This window comes from Pelmatolapia mariae, linkage group LG3_W, assembly GCF_036321145.2.
Source record: "Pelmatolapia mariae isolate MD_Pm_ZW linkage group LG3_W, Pm_UMD_F_2, whole genome shotgun sequence".
NCBI classification, from domain to species: domain Eukaryota; kingdom Metazoa; phylum Chordata; class Actinopteri; order Cichliformes; family Cichlidae; genus Pelmatolapia; species Pelmatolapia mariae.
The window spans coordinates 72,117,414-72,139,651 of record NC_086229.1 but is presented as its reverse complement, the minus strand read 5'-3'; the positions used below and the strand labels follow the sequence as shown (position 1 = coordinate 72,139,651).

Genomic DNA, 22,238 nt, shown 5'->3' with positions numbered 1-22,238 from the left:
CCCGTTTTCAGATATAATAAACACGCACAAAACAAAAGCAAACGGCCTGAACACAAAGCTGGAAAAGCCACCCGATTGACCAGAATCAACTCAAAATACTCCCACACAACAGAACCTCCTCTATTCCTCGCTGGCTCCAAATCTCTCAGTGGAATGATCAGTTTTCAATATCTGTGACCATCAAAACACTCCACAAATCCCGTGAATGATTCACTTCCTTATAAACCATTGAATCAGATACCGAAGTAGTTAGGTTCTAAATGAAGCTTCGGACGTCACTGATCACGTGACTCTGGGCAACCGAATCAAGCTTCGACACAGTGCTTCTGAAGCAGTGTGTTGATTTTGTTGACACACGCACCGGAGCTTCAGCTTCAAGCGGGCCATCACTATTAGAGGGGGATTTTGTGCTGTGAAGAGGCTTGACAAGTTAATTGTTGTAAGGAGAGCTGTATAGCAAATAAATACTTTTGGTCCACTACACTTGCCTTGGTCCATCTCACTGTGTTTCCAGCCGCTAAGGGCCGCCCTGTGACAGTGAGGCCAATGAATCTATACTCTGGAATTGCTCAAACCCATACACTAACACTAACACACGATGCTACAAACTCAGGGGACTAAGAAACTGAAAATTAACCCACACTATGGCAAGCAAGAAACTCAGAGTAACAAGATTCAATATTCAAGTGGGACACAATGAATAAGAGCTGAACTATGAAGTACTAAACTATGCATCCATCCATCTATTCGCTGTACTTATCCTTTTCAGGGTCGTGGAGGGTGCTGGAGCCTATCCCAGCTGTCATAGGGCGAGAGGCGGGGTACAGCCTGGACACGTCACCAGTTTGTCGCAGGGCTAACACACAGAGACAGACAACCATTCGTGTTCACATTCACACCTATGGGCAGTTTAGACCTTTGGACCTTTGGACTGTGGGAGGAAGCCGGAGTACCCGGAGAGAACCCACGCAAACACGGGTAGAACATGCAAACTCCACATAGAAAGACCCCGGACTGATGGTGGAATTGAACTCAGGACCTTCTTGATGTTCGGCAACAGTGCTAACCACCGTGCAGCCCCTAAACTATACTATAGTACTAAACTATATTAGAGCAATCTCAGTAATTCACTCAATAGTCACAAAACATGAAATCATGAGACAACAGTCAGACTACGTGTGTTGTAGCAGAGTAGTTGGGGTCTGGGATGAGGGTCCTCCCTGCTGCTGTGACGCCAGGGGACGTCTGCTTGTCTACACCCCAGGGAAAAGGGTAACATCTCCTGGGTCTAGGTGCTGTTTCCCCCTCTGGGGGCGAGGGTACCTGGACCTGGGGTATAGAGTATGTTTGGGGAGTGTGACACTGTGTGTAGAGTGTCCATTTGTGTCTGTCTCCACATTGGGTGAGTGTTCAGTATTTGTTTATGTGTGCATGAGGGTGGGAATACACGTTTGTGTCTGTGTGTGTCTGTACGTCTGTGTCTATATGTCAGGTCAGGTCTTAGACTCCACCTCTCTGGGAACATCTCAGGCCCCCCGAGATATGGAGGCCCATCTCCTCTCACCACACTCCCTGCCGGTGGCTGATTCCCTCAGGCATCGGCGCGTTGGTGGTTCTTGGTGTCTGGAGCTAGGCTGGCCTAACCTAACCCCCTTAACGGTCCACCATATACAAGCACAGGTGAGCCCATAAATGGCAGGAAGTAAACATTCCTTACTAAATAAGGAAAGCAGAACCTTTACATGTTATGTACCTGCAGTTTAAGACAAGGTTTACAAATTTAAGTACAACGTACCTCAAAATATATAAAGCATATAAACAATTACAGCAATATGATACAACAAACACAGCAATACTCAAAGCTTCATTAAACTGAAACAAACATTTATTTTTAGGTCCATTCTGCTGCTGATACATACTTTAGGTTTCTGAATATTAAACTTGTTGCTGCCTTTCATAGTGTGTAACTTGAAGGCCCTGAGTACTTTCTCCCACACTGAAAACACTGGAATGATAACATTATTTGAACATTACCTAATAAGACTGATTCAGGACAGACAATTAGTTATGTTAAACATTTCTAGCAGTCCTTCACAAACAGGAAACAGTCTGTCTATTCTCTCCATCTGTCAGCTGCTGCTGGCTTTTCCTCCTCCTCTTCCTCACACACTGCTGAGTTTGTCCTGGTGGATCATCAGGGGTGCAAAGCCTTTATTCTTACAAGCCGGATGACTTGTAAGAATGAATGATGCTGCGAAGCATGAAAATGACATTGGGTCTGCCATGGTGGTTTACAGTTATGAATTCTTTTCAAATTTATTTTTTAGAGAAATCAATAAAAATAAAAAGTGCATGCAAACCAGTAAACAAATTAAAAGAAACAAGTACTGTTGAGAAACTATAATACAAACAAACAAAACATAATAACAAACAGCTAAAACAATAAATGAGAGAAAGTGAACAGATTCCACACAAAGACGTGAACACAAAGCGCGGACCCGATGCATCAGTGAGATGTCGTCTTTCTCACCCGACAGCACAAACACGGACACGCCGTCGGGGCAGAAAGTCAACATCTCACTGATTCTGAGCTGCAGCTTTTGTTCCTCTCCGACCAAAAGAAAGCTTCATTTTTGCTGTTTAATACATTTGTTTTCTAATTATGCCGAATTGAAAAACGCTTAGCTTGCTGTTTTTCTGTGTTTTATCCTCAGTTACTTTGACACAGTTACTGAGTCAAAATTGAATTTAATCAAATCGATTATAGAAATCAGTGACGATACCCAGCCCTAGTGAGTAGCCTAAGCCCAACAGAAGTGGATGTAGCTGTGGGTAATGAGAAAAGATGAAAAGGTTGATAATACATTATATGCAGTAAATGCACTGCCCAAGTGTCCCCTCTCCCCACTGCCTCTCAATAAAGAACTTTGTGTTGACAAGATTGTTAGGTAATCATTTACAAATCTATAATATCTGCATGGACAGCGTTAACTGATGAGGTTGAAAAATTCAATACTTTTAAAAGTTTACTCTTCGGCCACCACGCTTTGTTTTTTCAACAAAAAAAAAAAATGCCACAGTCAAAGCTGCACTATGAATTCTGGGATATGTTGGGCCACGAATGATACACCCGACTCATCCTTCAAGTCCGGGGAAATGAAGGGCGCATTTGGAATTGGGACAGCCTTCATCACGTCGCTGTGGTGTAATCAGCCTTCAAATGGGGTCTCAAAATTGTACCAAAAAACTCTGTACCTCCCTCCATCCAACCACACACTTCTTCGGGTTTGCCATCAGCCCTGCCTGCCTCAGGGAAACCGGGACTGTGACCAACCACTGCACATTCTCCACCGAGGTATCACTATGAATAACAACATCATCCAGGTAGGAAACAGCATATGCAGCCAAGTCTCCTCCTCTGATAAACCTCCACATGCACCACTGAAAACAGTTAAATTAGTTTGATTCTGAAATCATGGCTCAAACTACTTGTTCTGAGACCAATTCTTCATTTTTCACACCAAAGTGTTTAATAAGACAAACGTTACACAGAGTTCATCAAATATAACTAACACTTTAACATTATCAGGATTTCATAATACAAACTTCAAATCAACAGGAAAACAGCTGCAGAACATGTGGATCAAAATGAATTCATTAAAAAACAACACGTGGACTTCAAGGATACAGTAAATACACTAAAGTGAAAGGAGGAGCCAAAATTTGAAGGAATTTGAATTAAGTAAAAGTAGTCACCAGTGATCTTTAAAATGGTCCTGATGTGTGCTGCTGTTTTGACCTTTTAACATTTCTTTGCTGCCACTGTGAATACGAATGTGTTCTTTGCCCAATTAAATAAAGGTTACACTGACTCACTGCTTCATCTTCTGGTACAAACTGGTATTATATGGAAAGTTAGCCCAAAACCAGTTTAGCTTGAGTTTCTTTTTTCTGGACATAAAGTCACAGCAGGTGTTGTTTCAAAGCTGGTGGACAGATTTAGTTCATTTTGGAAAACATTTGCAGTTTTGGGAGAAAATGATTTAAGAGAAGGGATTACCAACAGCAAAAGATTAAATATGAATGAAGGATTGAAATTTAACTTAGGTAACACATAAAATGAATACAACTACTAAACACTACTGTGTCCTAAGGGAACAAAGATCAAAATGTAACAGGGATAACATTTTAGAGAATTAAAATCCCTCAAAGGAAAAAGAAAATAAACTTGATATGCATATCTATACATGCAGCTTCCTAAATGTAACATTCAGGATTATTCACTGCAGCTCCAGAAATCAGAGCTACCTCATCAGATCCAAGTGTGACATCAGCTGACACTCTTTACAGGAGATTCCATCTGAACTCTGTGGAGCCTGATCTCAAGGTTTTTAAGTCCGACCCTGAAACCAGAAGAGGATCTTTCTCTCTCTTCAGATTCATTGTGATTCAGTGATTTCAGTCCTGCATGATCAGGCTGATGTTTGCACAGAGCAGATAATGAAGTGAATGTTTTTGCACATTGGTAACAGTGAAACAGTTTATTTACAGCGTGGAATCGTTTGTGTTCGGAATATGAACTGAGATTCCTGAAGCTCTTATCACACTGGTCACAGCTGAAGTTCACTTCCATGTGTGTACGTTCATGTTTGTTATGATGACCTGATTGTGAGAAGCTTTTGTCACAGTGTCTGCACTTGTATGGTGTCTCTACTGTGTGGATTTGCTTATGCTTTTTCATTGAGCTCATGTCCAGTGGTGAAGGATGACCCACACTGGTCACAGATGTGCTTTTTGACTCCACTGTGGAAGTGTTCATGTATTTTAATGTACTTGGTGTGTGGAAGCCTCTCCCACATTCTTTGCAGTCGTTCATTTTGTCTCCAGTGTGTCTACGTTGATGAGGTTTTTTGGTCCCGTTGATGATTGGAAGTTTTTCCACAAAGGTCACAGAGAAACTCTTTCAAACCACCACAGTGACGACAGGGTTGAGAACTGGATCCATGTGCTTTGCTCCACTTCTAAACAAAGACAGTGTGAGTCAGGGAATTCCTTCAACATTTTTATCCTGAACGTCGCCTGAAATAAAAAGCATCTCTGCCAACGTCCAATTACATTTTACTGTTTACATTATAACACTCAGCTTAGTGAGTGAAAATGATTCTTCATTTTTCCAAACAGTTCATTCAGTATAACTCCATAAGTTTACTGATCAGACTTGTTCCAAACTATCAGGTTAAAATTACAAGATAAAAATAAATACATCCTCACAGTAACTGCACTTGTAGAGTTACTTTCTTGTGTTGCTCTGTTGGTGTTCATTCAGCTGATTTGGAGCTTTAAAAGTCTTCTCACACATGTCACATTTATAAGGTCTCTCCTCAGTGTGGTTAAACATGTGTTGTTGTAACTGTGCATCTGTTGTAAACAGTATCCCACACTGATCACAGCAGGAAACATCATTTCCAGTGTGGATCTGTTGGTGAATATTACGGTACTGTTTGTCGCTGAAACTTTTTCCACAAAAGTCGCAGCTGTAGGCCTTAATTCCAGACTGGGTAACTAGATGCCTCTGTAAGTCGCTATTTTGAGCAAAAGCCTTACCACACAACTCACAGCTGTGTGCTTTAACCTCCTAGGACCTGGCGTCCACATATGTGGACATCACATTTTGGGTTATTTAGACCAAAATAATCAATTTTGCTCTACAAGTGCCTTATATCCACTTATGAGGACATTATACTGCTACTGTTCTATCAAAATTTTAAACGAATATCCTCATATGTGGCTTTGATTTTTCATAAAAACAAAAATAAGGTAAAAAAAATCTGGTAAATCTTTGTTTTTACATTCATCGGGCCCCAATATGCCCAAATATCAAAGAGAAATTAAAAATGCATGCCGTGGAAGAGTTCGGGTCTTAGGCTTTATCTCCAGCTTTAACTCCACTGTGGATGAGTTGGTGAGTTTTTAAGTGTCCAGCCAGGGTAAAAGACTTTCCACACAAGTCACAGCTGTAAGGTTGAACTCCACTGTGAATGAGTTGGTGTGCTTTTAAGTTTCCAGCCTGGGTAAAAGACTTTCCACACAAGTCACAACTGTACGCTTTAACTCCACTGTGGATGAGTTGGTGAGTTTTTAAGTGTCCAGTCTGGGTAAAAGACTTTCCACACAGGTCACAGCTGTACGCTTTAACTCCACTGTGGATGACTTGGTGTTTTTTTAGGCTTTGAGCCAGGGTAAAAGACTTTCCACACAAGTCACAGTTGTAGGCTTTAAATCCATTGTGGATGAGTTGGTGTGTTTTTAAAGTTTGAGCCAGGGTAAAAGACTTTCCACACAAGTCACAGCTGTAAGGTTTAAATCCACTGTGGATGAGTTGGTGTGCTTTTAAGTCTCCAGCCTGGGTAAAAGACTTTCCACACAAGTCACAGCTGTAAGGTTTAAATCCACTGTGGATGAGTTGGTGTGTTTTTAAGTTTCCAGCCTGGGTAAAATCCTTCCCACACAAGTCACAGTTGTACGCTTTAACTCCACTGTGGATGAGTTGGTGTCTTTTTAAGTCTCCAGCCTGGGTAAAAGACTTTCCACACAGGTCACAGTTGTAAGGTTTAACTCCACTGTGGATGAGTTGGTGTGTTTTTAGGTTTTGAGCCAGGGTGAAAGACTTTCCACACAAGTCACAACTGTACGCTTTAACTCCACTGTGGATGAGTTGGTGTGTTTTTAAGTGTCCAGCCTGGGTAAAATCCTTCCCACACAAGTCACAACTGTACGCTTTAACTCCACTGTGGATGAGTTGGTGAGTTTTTAAGTTTCCAGCTTGGGTAAAATCCTTCCCACACAAGTCACAACTGTACGCTTTAACTCCACTGTGGATGAGTTGGTGTGTTTTTAGGCTTTGAGCCAGGGTAAAAGACTTTCCACACAAGTCACAGTTGTAAGGTTTAACTCCACTGTGGATGACTTGGTGAGCTTTTAGGCTGTCATTCCGAGTAAAATCCTTCCCACACTCATCACAGCTGAAGGTTTTCTCTCCCTTCCTTCTGTGAGGTTTGTCGGCCTCCTGAGAGCCCTGACTTCTTGCTCCATGTTGGTCCTGCAGTGACAGAGATACAAACAGAGGCAGTGAGTGAAATGCAGTCGTGGAACAAACTGAAACTCCCTCCATTGGTGTAATCAAACATGTCAAAAAAATACATTGTAGGTGTGTTACCACCACCTTCTGGTGATAGTATCACATTACAATGATGTGCTACAATGAGAGTTGTAATGAAAATGACATTATTGAAGAACTTCTGTGGTTTTTGGTTGTGAATGCAGATTCTGTATATATGGAGGAGCCCAGGATGGAAAAGATAAAGCTGCTGTTAACACGTTTTTGAAAACCAACCAGCTGTACACACAGTTTCAATAACAGTGTAACTGTGATGTTTTTTTCACTTTTTGTGTTGAAGTCATTGATTCCTCTGTAGTGGCTGATTTCAGTCCAAATGACTGAAATTGTTCCTCTGCTGCACCAGCAGACTCTTCTCCTCCTGTTACTCAGCTGGAACACAAAAAGTATATATATGTATTTTATCCCTGACAAAAAGAAGCAGAGCAAATAAACATGACTAAACTCCTCAGTGACAACAATACCTATGAAGCTTCAAGGTGAAACCCCAGAAGCAACTACAAATAGAAAGTCATCAGTTGCCTACAAGAACTTGAAAGGGAAAAACCACTGACCCCCTGCATATCACCGCCTTTACCCAGGGGATGCTACACCCTGTATATATGGACTTCCATAGATCCACAAAGACGGAGTCCTGTCTCAATGGTAGCAGTATAAACTCAGCCACCTACAACATTTCAAGCACCTCATTACCATCCTAGCTCCCCTAGGATGGTAATGAGGTTTTTAAAAAACATTTCGAAACTCACTTTGTTAATGTGGAATTCTAAATTTTTTTTACAAATGGAGAATTTATTCTACAATTCATCATCTAAGCATCTAAGAATTCTGTATTTCGATGTGTGTGGCTATTGTAGTTCTCCATATGGTGGTACAAATAGAGGACATAGAGGAAGTGGCACACATCACGAGGGGGTACATGTTGAAGGTGTTAACAACACACAGTGTGGTTGGCTAGGTTAACTCACAAGCAGAATTTAGCTGTGCCTGACTACAATAGAGACTTTCTTCTTTAGATGTTTCTGAAAAAAGGTGTAGTAAACAGAGATTTGTTTCAGAAAAAGAGGAAAGTAATTAAAACGACATACATAAGCACAGAATGTTTAAATCCTACTAACACATACACACACATGCAATGAAGCTCGTGAATACCAGATGGTATTTTAGGCCTGTGTTTCTGATTTTATCATCTTGTTCGGTTCACTTAGTGAGATGAGAAACGATATATGAACTAGTGGACAAATATTATATTAGGAAAGATGATTGAATGATAGCAAGAGTGAACAGAATGCAGCAGAGGGTTTAAATGAGTGAGACTAACAGATTCTTAGTTTCTTGTTCCTGATGAACAGATAAACAGATAAACAAATCCAGTTAAAGAACGAAGAAGGTCAAAGATTTTAAGTTTTTAGGAATAATTTTTGATTTACGTCTTAAATTTGACAAGCACGTAAGTAAGATTGCTAAGACGGTGTTTTGAGTTCTAGTTCATTTTTGATGTTTAGCCTCAGATACTGAACTAATCAAAGTGATATCATGAAGAAAATGAATGACCAACAAAACATTTTTTCTCCTTCATTTCTGTCACACAAAGCTGTATGACACGTTTCTCGCAGTTAGTATCATTGTTGCTAGGCAACCTGAACAGCGCGACGAAGGCTAGACCGTCCCATTTCACAAGCCTCTCACTTCCGCACTTCCCGTACATATAATACGCACCGTCCGTAGTATGCGTAGTGTGCGTACTTCAAGCGTGCAGACACTGAATTGGGACACAGCCTCTGTGTCAGGTCGTCTGTTGTTCACGCCATGTTTTCCATGTCAAAGTTTTTAATGTTGTTTAGTTCTTCCAGTTTAGGTTAATGGTAGTTTTACTTCAGTTTGCCTTGCCCTTTGTTGTACCTTTTTTTTTTTTTTAAAAACCAGCCTTATTAAACAGCTCACTTTTTGTTAATTCAAGTTTTGTTCCACGTCCCATTTTGTCTGCATTTTGGGTCCTCTACATCACTCCATAGAGTCTGTGTCTGCCAGACTGTGACAGCATTCCATGATATTCTCATTTTTCATATTGTATGACAGTTTGGACCCGAGCAGCACCACCTACAATTCAGCCTGTGGTATCCTTATATAACCAATCTTTAAAAATAATGGATAAAAAAATCTGTTCGATAGCATCATTTAGGGCTGCACAATTAAACGCTAGAAAATCGCCATCTCCATTCATACTTATGTGCGATCTCATTTCCAAATGACAACGATGTGGAAAAAACAAAACGATTGTACCGCGTTTTGATCCGGGACATAATCTGCATGAAAACAAGTGTTCACTCTTCCTGCTCAACAAATGACAAGGGCGGAGCCTTACACCACGTGATACAGAAGCTGTGCGATGCTAAAATTGGCAGGGAAAAAACAACGGAGAGCACGTGAGAGAAACTGCCGGAGGGGAGAAACCACAATGAGTGCAGAGGAAAAGCTCGCTGATGGCGGTGAGAATGACAACCCCACTGTAACATTAATTCCAAGAAAAGGTTCTCGTTCCTCCGTGTGGAAGTTTTTTGGTTTCAAAGAAAATGATGAGAGTCAAAAAGATATCATTTGCAAGCTGTGTTTTGCCATAGTAGCAGCACCGCAAGCCAACACTATGAATTTGTAACCAACTTAAACGTCACCATAAAGTGCAATATGACGAAGCTGTAAAGGCCAAGAAAGTGACAGGAGAAAATCCGTCCCGGTCAACCACCCAAACATCAATAACGGGAACCTTATACAGCGTTTCCCCATACCCGTCAAACTCCCGCAGGCACAAAGAAATTAAGAAAGCTATCACTTATCACCTGGCTAAAGATATGGTTCCCATCAACACTGTGCAAAACGAGGGATTTAGGAAAATGATCAACACCCTAGACAAATGCTACACAGTGCCGTCTTGCAACTATTTTTCAAATGTTGCACTACCTGCTCTATACACGCAGTGTCGGGCAAGGGTGGAGACGGAATTACAAGCAGTACAACATTTCACGGCAACGACAGACTTATGGTCCAGCCAAACTCAGCATTATATTTTGTTGATAATTGTGGTTTACATTTTAAGAAACATAGCTATTACCTACCTCTCTCATCACCTTACACACGGAAGGAATACTGTTCAAAATGTCTGTGAAGGTTCTCAGTCATCCAGGTCATCGTAGTCTAAGGAGCTTCGAAAGAAAAGGGTCTGGATTTCTTTAAGTTGCTTGAAGACGTTTCACCTCTCATCCGAAAAGCTTCTTCAGTTCTAAGGGTCAATGGTGGAGAGTCCCAGATTTAAACCCGGTGGGTGTTTCCCCCCGGAGGGACAAAGGACCCCCTGATGATCCTCTACCTAATCACATGAGCCAAGGTGTGAAAGTGGGCATGGGTCCCAATCAGCCAGGGTTTCGTGTGAGCTTATTGTGAAACCTGGCCCCACCCTATCATGCTAATGGTATGATTTACCCTCCTGAGATGAGGAGCATGTGTCATGACTTAACGAGGCCTTTTTTTATTTTGATACTTTCACAGTGCACTGAAAGTTTTGTTTGATGATCTCGTTTGGAGCAGATCTGCACGATTACAACAGAAGCGCTATACGACATGTCGAGAAAACTGTTGCAAGTGAGTTTCTCCACAATTACAATGAGGAAGTCACTTCTTGGGACAATTAGAAAATAGGTCCCTGCCCAAAAAGGATTCAGCGAGGTAATCCGATCTAAAGTTCTTCCTTTTCTTTTTGAAATGACGTCATTTTGCTGAGAGGGGAAACTAAATGCGACGATAGGTTCCACTATCAGCAAAGAAAGAATGAATGAATGAGTGGAAGAGAGAAAAGAAAAAAAACTGACTTATTGGTAAAAGCTGACAGAAGCTGACAGACTGACTGATATCACTGTGTGAAGTTAATCCCCACCTGACAAAGGTGCAGATGAATCTATGTGTGTTTCTTTTTACAGGAGCAGAAAGATGACAGCAACATTCGAGGTTTAACCTTTTAAATGCCACTTTCTGTGTCTGTGCATCTATCAGGGGTGTTATTCACTACCTTGTGGTGCTCATTGAGATAACTGTGGGAAAGTGTGTATACACCAGAGTTTTAATCATTTGTGTTTTCTTAAATTAGTCTTTAAATGTATAAATAGGATAGCCCCAGAGTGTCTTAATAGATACATCCAGAGAAAAGATTGTAATCGTATTACTAGAAGCATGGTGAACGGAAACTGCAAGATATCATATCGCAGATCTAAAATTGGTCAGTTGGCCAGTTTTCCATAAAGGCTTGCAATTTGTGGAACACACTTCCAACCAAAATCAAATTGATTACAGACATCAGAACTAAAAGTGCTATACAACAGTGTTGCTGGAAAATGATTGTAAAGTGAGCTTCTCCTCCTCACTTTAGTGTTCACCAGTTGTATGCATGCATGTAGAATGTTATCACAAGTGGGCCCCATGTTATTGCACCTTCACAGTGGACCCATCGTAGACCGGAAGATCTCCAGACATCCTGCTTTAAGGGAGGTGACGGGTGGTCATAATGTTTCTTAGCGTGGGAGAAGGTCAAGAATGAGCTGGACTGAAGCTTTAGGTATGCATGATGTGCTGTGTAATGTTCTTTGTTTGAGAGTGTCTGTGATGGTGTATATAAGATGTAAGGGTGGTGGCCGAATTTCCGAGATGATCCTTGTGTTGGCTGGCATGTTTCCATTCAAATTGTAATGTGTTTATTAAAGCCACTTCAAATCCAGCTCACAGGGTGTGTTGCAGCCAATTTTGAAATTTTCCATAAAAATGTGGCGTTGTCAAGCAGGATTCCTCAGGTGAGTTTTGCTAAATCACCGGCATGCGATGCCTGGCCATCCTGAGGGAAAATTGCCTCAGTCCCATCATTCTTTTGTTTTCTAAAGGGGGGAACCGCGACATATGCTTCATCAACTCACACATGCAGGACGTTTTAACAAACCAAGAGAGAGAGACTGCAAAGAATTTGCAATGGTGAGCTGTTTTTGATTCGGGAGGATTTTCAACCGGACCAATGGGGAAAGCCTTGCTTCCTTATTGCTGCAATTATTGGGTGCAGGTTCCTAGAAACTCAATGAGTTTGGGTATTCTAGTGGGTACTCTTGTTGCAGTGGTAAGTGGAGGATCTTAGAAGCTCAACAAGTTGGGTGTTCTAGTGTATGGTTTGTTGGACTGGTTTGAGGTGGTGGAGAGGATGTCTCACCTCACTGGAGCCAGTGCGCAGCAGTTGAGGAGCCTGGAAGAAGCATTGCGGAGATCTACAAGGATCTGACCAAGCAGAGTCCAAAGTCCTGACTCGACTGAGACAGAAAAATCCCAGATCTCAAGTAGAGATCGCACGATACCACTTTTTTTATGTCCAATACCGATCTCATGAATTTGGATATCTGCCGTTAATGATATGAATCCGATATAGTTCCTTTAATAATCAACAAAACTGTTTTTTTTTAAATATCTTGCTGCATTTTGTATAAGTTCATACTCAAGTTTAAAAACAAAATAAAACACTAAAGCTATTCTGTTATACCTGTATGCACTACACCCAAAATATTTCATAGTTCAGCACTACTGATCAATCTAATTTACTTAAACCTACACCATCCTCCCTATTCTGGTATTCTAAACAGTACTTAGCAGAAATATTAAACAACCTAACTAATATGGTTGCAAACTCCTAGCAAAAATAATAGGAAACTACCCCCACCCTCCGCCTTATAATGCTTAATTGATGTAATCTACCGTATTTTTTGCACTAAAAGGCGCACTTAAAATCCTTCAATTTTCTCAAAAATCATCAGTGCGCTTTATAATCTAGTGCACCTTATGTATGAATTCTGGCTGTGTTTACGGACCTCAAACCGATTGTTAGGTTTATATTGCCATTTATGCTTAGAAACATATACTTATATGTGCTTAGAAGTATACAATCGTTTGTAGATTGGATGAATGTCTCATCCTAGGAGGTCTGCAGTAACTCTGTGCACCGTGAAAAGAGGAGTACGTTTACTCCTCTATCTGAATGTTCTGGCATTAATCACACATAGGGATGGGTATTGATAAGATTTTCACCATTCCGATTCCATTTTCGATTCTGTTTAACGATTCGATCCTTTATCGTTTCTCTTATCGATTCTTTTTTAAAAAAAGGAGAACACTACAGTCGATTAGCTTAGAACTTTGTTTTATATCTTCTCTTTGAACAAGAAATTTAGGAGTAACATGGCCTTACAAACCCAACAGTGAGATCTTAAGAGATCCACAGCCTATGGCTCTTCAATGGGGTGTCACAGTGTCCTCGGGGAAAAAAATTGTAAATGTAAAATAACAAAATAAATATTCTTCTGTAGCAATAACAAAGTATAACATAAATTATTCTGTAGCAATTACACAAGAATATCCAGTAATGTCCCTGCCTACGATTAAACACATTCACTTACCGAAAATCGAGGACATCTGCTGTGGCAAATGGGTGCAAGGCTTTTACCACAAACTTAGTCACTGCTCGGTGACATTCGTCTATCCCGGCCAGAAAGGAGACGCTACAGTTGTCGCTGCAGACTGCAGCGACAACTGCCAGCGAGCGCCAGCCAGACTCTGTCTGTCTCTCTCATCATGGTCACCTAAGTGCAGCGCACAGTAATGGCAGGTTTTGTAATAAGGAAGATCGCTCTAACATAATATGCACTGTTAGTTGGTTATTTACCTGCCGCATTAACGGGAGAGGACATACAAACGTTACAGCTGCTGCTGGGTAGAGATTCACGAGTCCGGAGTGGAATTAAAAACACGACACTCATTTGAGGTTATCGCGTGTTTTGTGAGCAAATGCTTTGCATATTCATAGTGTTTCCTCCTTTAAATGAAATATCTACTTTGCAAGTATTGCAAGTTGCCCTGTTGTCATCCGTTCTCGTACAGTATGACCAAACTTTTGACCGTTTGAGCCGCCATTTTTCTTGCCAGGTAAATGATGCTCCGCAACATGGTGACGTCATTCGGGGCGACTGGAATCGATAAGGGAATCGTTTGCAAAAATGGCAAATAATTCCAAGGAATTGAAACAGTGGGAACCGGTTCTTAACAAGAACCGGTTTTCGATACCCATCCCTAATCACACATCTCCTAGGGTCATGACAGAGGTTGAGTCTTCTCTTTCTAATATATGGTATACCAAACACACCTATATTTGTTTAAGTAGAAATGCCTTTTGTTTAAGTGAACTGCTGGACTTCCTGGTGCCAGCAGGTCTAAGTGAGTCTTCACGGGGTCAAATCTTGACCCCCCCCAACACACACACACACACACACACACACACACACACACACACACACACACACACACAGACTGTACTCTTTGTTCATATGTATGCCTATGTAAGACGTCATATGTTAATGAACCTATGCATATTCATGTAACCTCAATAAACAGCAGTGGTTTATTGCACGAGCTAACTGCTCGTGCATGAGATTACACAAAGAGCTCTGGTGACTTGCGTCTTGCTTTTGCCATTGCAGTGGAATTGTCTTGTCGTTCCAGCAATAGATCTGTGCTAGACAAACCTATCAATGGCGCTCAAAAATCTGTCAAAAACTATTTTAGTAGACTTTGCTAAGCTACGAAGACGCAACGCTTGATGGATTGTCAGAGCATTACAGCTACCGTAGTCAGGAGCCTCACGACTCATAGTAATCTGGGTCCAAAACTACGTCCCCTTAACGTCCCAAGGTCAAACGAACACAGAGTTAAAAACTAAGTTCTTTCATCTTTAATAAGATGATCAGCATTGCTGCTTTTCTCGTTTGGCTCCCAGCGAAAGACGGTCGCAATTTCTCCTCTCCTCTCCCTTATCTTCCCTGCTTAGCATCTTATGTCCTTGTCTTGTCTCGTGCTTTTTTTTCCCCTTCACTTCCCTAGAACACTCTCTCACAGTCTGTGTCTAAAAAGCCTAAAAGAGAATTATGGATTTGATCAACTGGTCTCTGAATGCTATTGACACCCTTTTCTCAATGAGAAGTCTGGGCTCGGGAGAGCCCGAGTGCCCTGGAGGGACTTTCCCTGCCGGATACACGATGGACGGGTGGCAGAAATGGAGGATCGTGTGCCTGGCAGGACTGTCGATCGAGGACGCTGAAGATATCTACCTATTCGGAACCATGATAACAGGGTTCTTGCTGATCGGAGCTGGCTTGGCCCTGGCTTATCGGAGAATTAAGAAAGCGGAACCGGCTGTTCAAACCTCCACAAGGCTGCCCGCTGGGATTGAATCGATGGGACAAGGTGCAGCTTCTCAGAAAGGGCTCACTGAGTGCAACATGGTTAAGAGCTTGGAGGCGCTTACGGCTGCAGTAAATACTCAGAATAACAATTCTGAGCGTATATTGGGGTACATCGGGGAAGAATCTACCCGAAACAACAACTCTGGGCGGAAGTTGGATTACATCGCGGATCAGTTGGCTGCAGTTGTGAGGTCTCAGAATCTGCTCTGTGAGCAAAAGAGTGACAAGACCACGGAAAAGAAAAATCACCATCACGAAACGCCTTCGATGCTTCTTCCCTTCTTCCCCTGGGAATACGACAGGTCTGAGCCCGCGCTGGAATGGTAGCGCTGGGCAGGATGGCTGCTGTGTTGCTGCGGACTATTCCTCACCCTCTACCCAACCCTGTGGCTTGTCACATGTTCCATAATGTTGTGCTGTGGACATTCATGTGCTTCTTTTTTGTGCGGAGGAGTTTTTTTTCTTTCCTGTTCTCATGCGGTCCTCCCAGGAGCCCAGCATGAGTAGAGGTCTCTTTTTTCTCCTTGTACTTTCCCATTGTAGTGTATATTTCAGTGTTTTTTCTGTAACGCTACCGATCTCCGACCTGTAAAAAAGAATTTATTAAATTTAACGGAGTTAGAAGTTATCAGGAAATGAGCAGGAAGTTAGCTTGATGGTTTCGCTAGTTACCTAAACATGATGTATCATGTTTGGACTGAGAGATTTCTGGAAAAAAATAAAACGTACAGCCCTGCTATCACTTCCAACATAAATGAAGACTAAAAAATACACAACAGTGAACTTTGTAGGGTTACTGAAGTTGGGCTAGCTGGTATATAATGCTGTGCTAGTGATCGCTAGCCATACAGCTATGTTAGCATAACAAAGCATATCACATTGAGGCTGGAGGATGAATGCCAACTTTTTTCTACTCGATAAAAGTTCACGATGTTTTTTTTGACAAATGCAATCGCATGGAAATACGTTGTAAATGGACCAAATTTCAGTAGGGGAGAACAACTGAGATAATCCATTCACAATACGAGGTTAGTCACTAATGTAAGATAAGAAAACCTTTATTAGTCCCACACATGGGAAATTCGTTTTGTTACAGCAGAAAGTGGACAGTGCAAAGTTAGCATAACAATGAAAGGGAATGTTGTATTTCCTAAAAATAGATCCCAAAGGCAGCATGTACAAGGAGAACAGAGTTGGACCCAAAACACACCACAACACACAGGGGTGGAGGAAGAGAAAAAGACCTCTCTGACACGGCACGGTTTTAAACCATGATAAAACCATGGCAAAACCGTGCCTTTTAGACCAACAACATGTTCAAGTCTCGATAAAAGAATGCTGTGATCAACTGTGTCAAAGGCAGCAGTCAAATCTAAAAGGACTAAAACAACAGAGCAACTTGAGTCGACAGTTAACCCTTTAGAGCCGAGCGTAGCGCCCCCGCTCCGATTTGCGTAACTATTTTTAAATCTCGGTAGCTCTGCAACCACGTAAGCTAGAGCAATAATTTTTTTTACATATGAAACTGGAGAAGTTGTACTTACATCTTATGCCATCAGCTTGTCCTAGGTCACGGTTTTCTTCCACATATAGCTTTGCAAAAACTGCATAAAAAGCGCTTGCAGCAACAAAAACATAATATTCCAGAAACACGTTTTGCCGATCCGATCAGCTGTTCATAACACTTCCTACGTTGGAATAGACGTCAGCGCGAACGTTCGCATGTCCGCCATTACCTGCCCGAAACCGGAAGTGACGTCATTTCGCGGAAATGTAGTTTTTTTTACTGTCAGGGCCTCAGAGCCTATACTGGTGTTTTTAAAAGTTATCTTTGACTTTATGACTTTCTGTGTCGTTTCTGGGATGCTTAGAACTCTAATTGCACTGCTGGAAATAGTTTATTTTGATGCATATGCTGCTTTTTTGCAAATTTGCACTATAATATTTATTTTCGTTTTTCCTGCAGTATATAAAAATTGGTGTATTTCAAAAGTAAAACTATGAAGACACTTCAAATAAATTTCCTGTGGTGGGAAACTAGTTTGTGCAACTTTTTTGTATTTACAGTTTTGAGGGATAAGCCTCTTAAATTTCTCTAACTAGAAATATTTGTTAAAAAAACAAAAACGATTTTCAATTTTTTTGTAGTTTATTGCACTTTTTTGCAATTTATGTAATTACTATGCACTTAATGCATACATATTATTAAAATTTGGGCTATAATGGTTGTATTGATGTATATCAACTTGAAATGCTCCCAAAATTGGCACTACAGCATGTAAAAATATAATATAAGCTCTGGCGGACTTGGTTCTATGGTAGGTCTTAAAGGGTTAAAAGAAGAGCATTAAAAACTTGTAAAAGCGCAGTCTCAGTACTGTGAAGAGATTTAAAACCAGACTGGAACACTTCACAAATGAATGAATGAATGAATGAATGAATGCTTTATTGGCCATATGCAGGTTGCCCCGCAGAGGAATAGAACCCCCCCCCCCCCTTTCCCGACTTACACACACAACATAGACAATACATGGGAATACAAGTCGGAGATCGGCAGCGTTACAGAAAAACACTGAAAATGTACACAACAATGGGGAAAGTACAAGAGGAAAAAAAGAGACCTCTACTCATGCTGGGCACCTATGGGAGGACAGCATGAGAACAGGAAACAAAAAAACTCCTCTGCACAGAAAGCACATAAATGTCCACAGTACAACATTGTAGCACGTGACAAGCCACACGGTTGGGTAGGGGGTGAGGAGTAGTCCGAAGGAAAACACAGCAGTCGTCCTGCACAGCGCTACCATTCCAGCGCGGCATGCAGACCCGCCATCTTCCCCCACAGGAAAAAAAGCATCGAAGGCGTTTGGAAAGGGAGGGGGATGAGTGCATGCTCATCAGTGTAAGTGTATGTGTATGCGTGTCCAGAGTTCAGCTGAGACAGTGTCCTCCGCCCTATCAGGCTAAGTGAACAGTCTGCCAGCCAACCCAGCTTCCGCCCATAGTTGTTGATTTGAGCTGATTCTTCCCTGATGTGACCCAGTAACCGCTCAGAGATGTTATTCTGAGTATTCACTGCAGCCGCAATAGCCTCCAAGCTCTTGACCATGTCCCCGTCTGTGAGAAGCCGCGCCTCGTCCCGTCAATTCAATCTCAGCGGGCAGCTTTGTGGGGTTTTGAGCAGCCGGTTCCGCCGTCTTAATTCTCCGATAAGCCAGGGCCAAGCCAGCTCCGATCAGCAAGAACCCTGTTATCATGGTTCCGAATAGGTAGATATCTTCAGCATCCTCAATCGACAGTCCCGCCAGGCACACGATCCTCCATTTCTGCCACCCATCCATCGTGTATCCAGCAGGGAAAGTTCCTCCAGGGCACTCGGGCTCTCCCGAGCCCAAACTTCTCATTGAGAAGAGGGTGTCAATAGCATTCAGAGACCAGTTGATCAAATCCATAGTTCTCTTTTAGGTTTTAGACACAGACTGTGAGAGAGTGTTCCAGGGAAGTAAGAAAAAAAAACACAAGACAAGACAAGGACATAAGCAGCAAAGCAGGGAAGATAAGGGAGAGGAGAGGAGAAAAGTGCGACCGCCTTCGCTGAGAGCCAAAAGAATGCTATGAGTGTCTAAAAAGGTCTGAAGTTGCTTGAAAACAACCTTTTCCAAAGTTTTGGACTCAAGAGAGTAGTGCTGGGCGATATGACGATATATATCGTGTGGACGATAGAAAAGTGTCTATCGTGCCATTTGTCTTCTATCGTTTCTATCGTTTTTAACCCAAATTTTACAAATTATTACATAAAATATATCATTAACCCTTTACTAGCGGTCGGAGCAGGCACACTCCGTTTTCCCTAACTATTTTTAAATCCCTGTAGAACTGTAACCATGTAAGATAGCGCAATAATGGTTTTTTTTTTTGCATATGAAACTGGAGGAGTTGTACTTACATCTTATTCCATTAGCTTGCCCTAGGTCACGGTTTCCTTCCACATATAGCTTTGCAAAAATTGCATGAAAAGCACTTGCAGCAACAAAAACATGTCCGCCATTACCTGTCCGAAACCGGAAGTGACGTCATTTTCCCGGAAAATGTAGTTTTTTAAGCTTCAAAGCCTATGTTGGTGTTTTTAAAAGTCATGTTTGACTTTATGCTCTTCTGTATCGTTTCTGGGATGCTTAGAAGTCAAATTACACTGTTGTAAATAGTTTATTTTGATGCACATGCTGTGTTTTTGCAAAGTTGCATTTATTTATTTTCATTTTTCCTGTAGTATATAAAAATTTGTGTATCTCAAAAATAAAACTATGAAGACACTCAAAATAAATAAATGTTAAGATGAGCTCTGGCGGACTTGGTTCTATGGTAGGTCTTAAAGGGTTAAATAGCCTGTGCAAATATATTAGTGTTGTCTTCTCACTATACATACTCTTAACTTTATGCAAGAGAAAATAAAGTATAAAAAAAATGATATTTTTCGCAACATGGTTTGCAACATGGTGCTGCTTTACGTGCACCCGGATTTGCGACATGCTTTACAGTAACTCAAAACAAAGACTGCACCCTCTCCACTCGCTGTTTAAAGACTGCATACTTTCCAGATGACCACAGGTCAGGTGGTATATCGTGATATATATCGTTATCGTGATATAAAATAATTCATATCGTGATAAATATTTTTTCCATATCGCCCAGCACTACAAGAGAGTTTAGAAATTGGCCTGAAGTTAGAAAGTACATTTGGATCAAGAATTTTCTTCTTAGTAATGGGTTGCACAACAGCATGTTTGAAAGCAGCTGGTATACAACCTGTTGACAATGAAGTATTTAATAAAAATAAAATACTAGGCCCAATGGCATGAAGAGTTTTTTTTAAGGAGGCAAGAAGGAAGAATATCTTGTGGGGAATTAAACGGTCTTAAGTGATCAATTACTTCCTTCAGTGCAGAAAAGGTCAAAGGCTCAAACTGCTGAAAAACAGTCGAGCATTTACAAGGTGGATCTAGGTCTAACACTGCCTGGGAATACAGTGTTCGTAAGGTTGAGATTTTTTTAATGAAGTGATACAAAAAGTTTTCATAAAGTGCAAAGGCAGCCTCCATAGGAACAGTGGCACAGAGGTTAATCACAGAATTAAAAATATTAAAAAGAACTCAGGGCTTATGAAAGTTGGTAGAAGTTACACCGGATAGGAAAGCAGATTTTGCAGCTTTAACAGTTTTCTGATATTTTGTTAAGCAGTCACGCAGGATGCCCAAAGACACCTGGAGCTTGTTTTCTTTCCATTTTCTCTCTGCACGTCGACATTCACGTCTGAGAGCGCGGGTTGTTTCATTCAGCCAAGGTTGATGTGAAGATTTGGTGTGTTTAGTCCTTAGTGGAGCAACAGAGTCAAGGATAGTGGAGCATATTGAGTTAAAAAGGTTAGCTAGGTCATCAGCTGATAGTTTCACACAGGGGTTGGTATCACAGAGGACCGAGTTAGTAAAAGCGGAGGAAAAGCGAGCAGTCCTTGATTTCTGTAATACAGACATCAAGACCATATGCCAGCACCAGATCAAGTGTATGACCTTTCTTGTGAGTTGGATCACTTACCCACTGAGTGAGATTAAAAGTGTCAATAAGGGCAAGGAAATCTTTTACTAGTGGTCCAGTCTCATAGCATACATGGATGTTAAAATCACCAGCAATTAAAACACGGCCATATCCTAACATAAGATTCCCCAGTAAGTCAGCAAAATTGAGATTAAAATCCTTAACGCATTTCGGTGGACGATAAACCACCGCGCAGACAGCTGATGGAGCGCAGTTCATTTCCAAAAGCTGCCCCTCAAAGCTGGCATATGAAACAGGTGGCAGTTGCCAACAGCGAAAACCGTTTTTAAATACTGAAGCTAGCCCTCCACCTCTACCATTGTTCATTTTTCAGCTCTCCCCAGACCAATCGGGGGGAAGGAGTTCAGAGAAAGAAGAAAACTCACCGCGTCCAAGTCAAGTTTCCATCAGGAATATAAAATCCAGTCCCGACAAGATATAAAAGTCATCTAGGATGAAAGTCAGCCGATCAGCTGATCTTCGATCAGTTTCATGATTGAAGTAGCAACAGGAGATCCTCACAGATGCTGTCTTTACAAAAGACAACAATAAAAACCAGGCCATTGTTTATTGGCAGACCAAGACTGTGATGATAAAAGGCTTGATTTTCGACATAGTGTTTTTAGTGATGACATTTCTGGCAATATGACATTTTTGTTTATTTGCCGAACACATCTCCAAAAATGCACGTCATTGTTGAGAAACTGCACAGCACAGCACACTGGTTTTGCATGCGTGAGGTCGGGTCCAGGATCCAAGACTACAACAGAAAAGCCAATCAGCTGATCATTGATTAGTTTCATGATTTAAGTAGCAACAGGAGAGGGAGGGGGAGAGAAGAAAAGGCAGTCGCTCCATATATCGGTTGTTAAGCTTAGTGTGGGAATGCTTTCTTGCTTTCTCCGGGACAGCTTTCTCTTAGATGAAATGCTGGTTTCATAGCGAGGCTCCAAATGCTCCACCAGACCACCGACAGCTCTCTTATGCCACAGCCACTCTATCACGTGACGCATGCTGCGCTGACGTGCTAAGGTTATGAGCTGGGTTACGCTATGTTGCAAGTTTTTGTGAAGTGCTTTTGTGATATTTAAAGGATCGGATTAAATTTTGTATGACTTTTCGATAACTGATCGAGTAATTTAGGTGAGTATTGGACC

At 41.5% G+C, this 22,238-nt stretch overlaps 1 protein-coding gene across 1 annotated transcript in view; it reads right to left on the bottom strand.

Annotated features, from left to right (window-relative positions):
• Positions 1-1,889: 1,889 nt before the first annotated feature.
• Positions 1,890-22,238, bottom strand: part of LOC134623907 (zinc finger protein ZFP2-like) — a 37,223-nt gene continuing 16,874 nt past the window's right edge. The window contains exon 5 of the mRNA XM_065470036.1: positions 1,890-7,099. Coding sequence (XP_065326108.1) covers positions 5,921-7,099 — 1,179 coding nt within the window. The 3' untranslated portion in view covers positions 1,890-5,920. The remainder of the gene's footprint in view (positions 7,100-22,238) is intronic.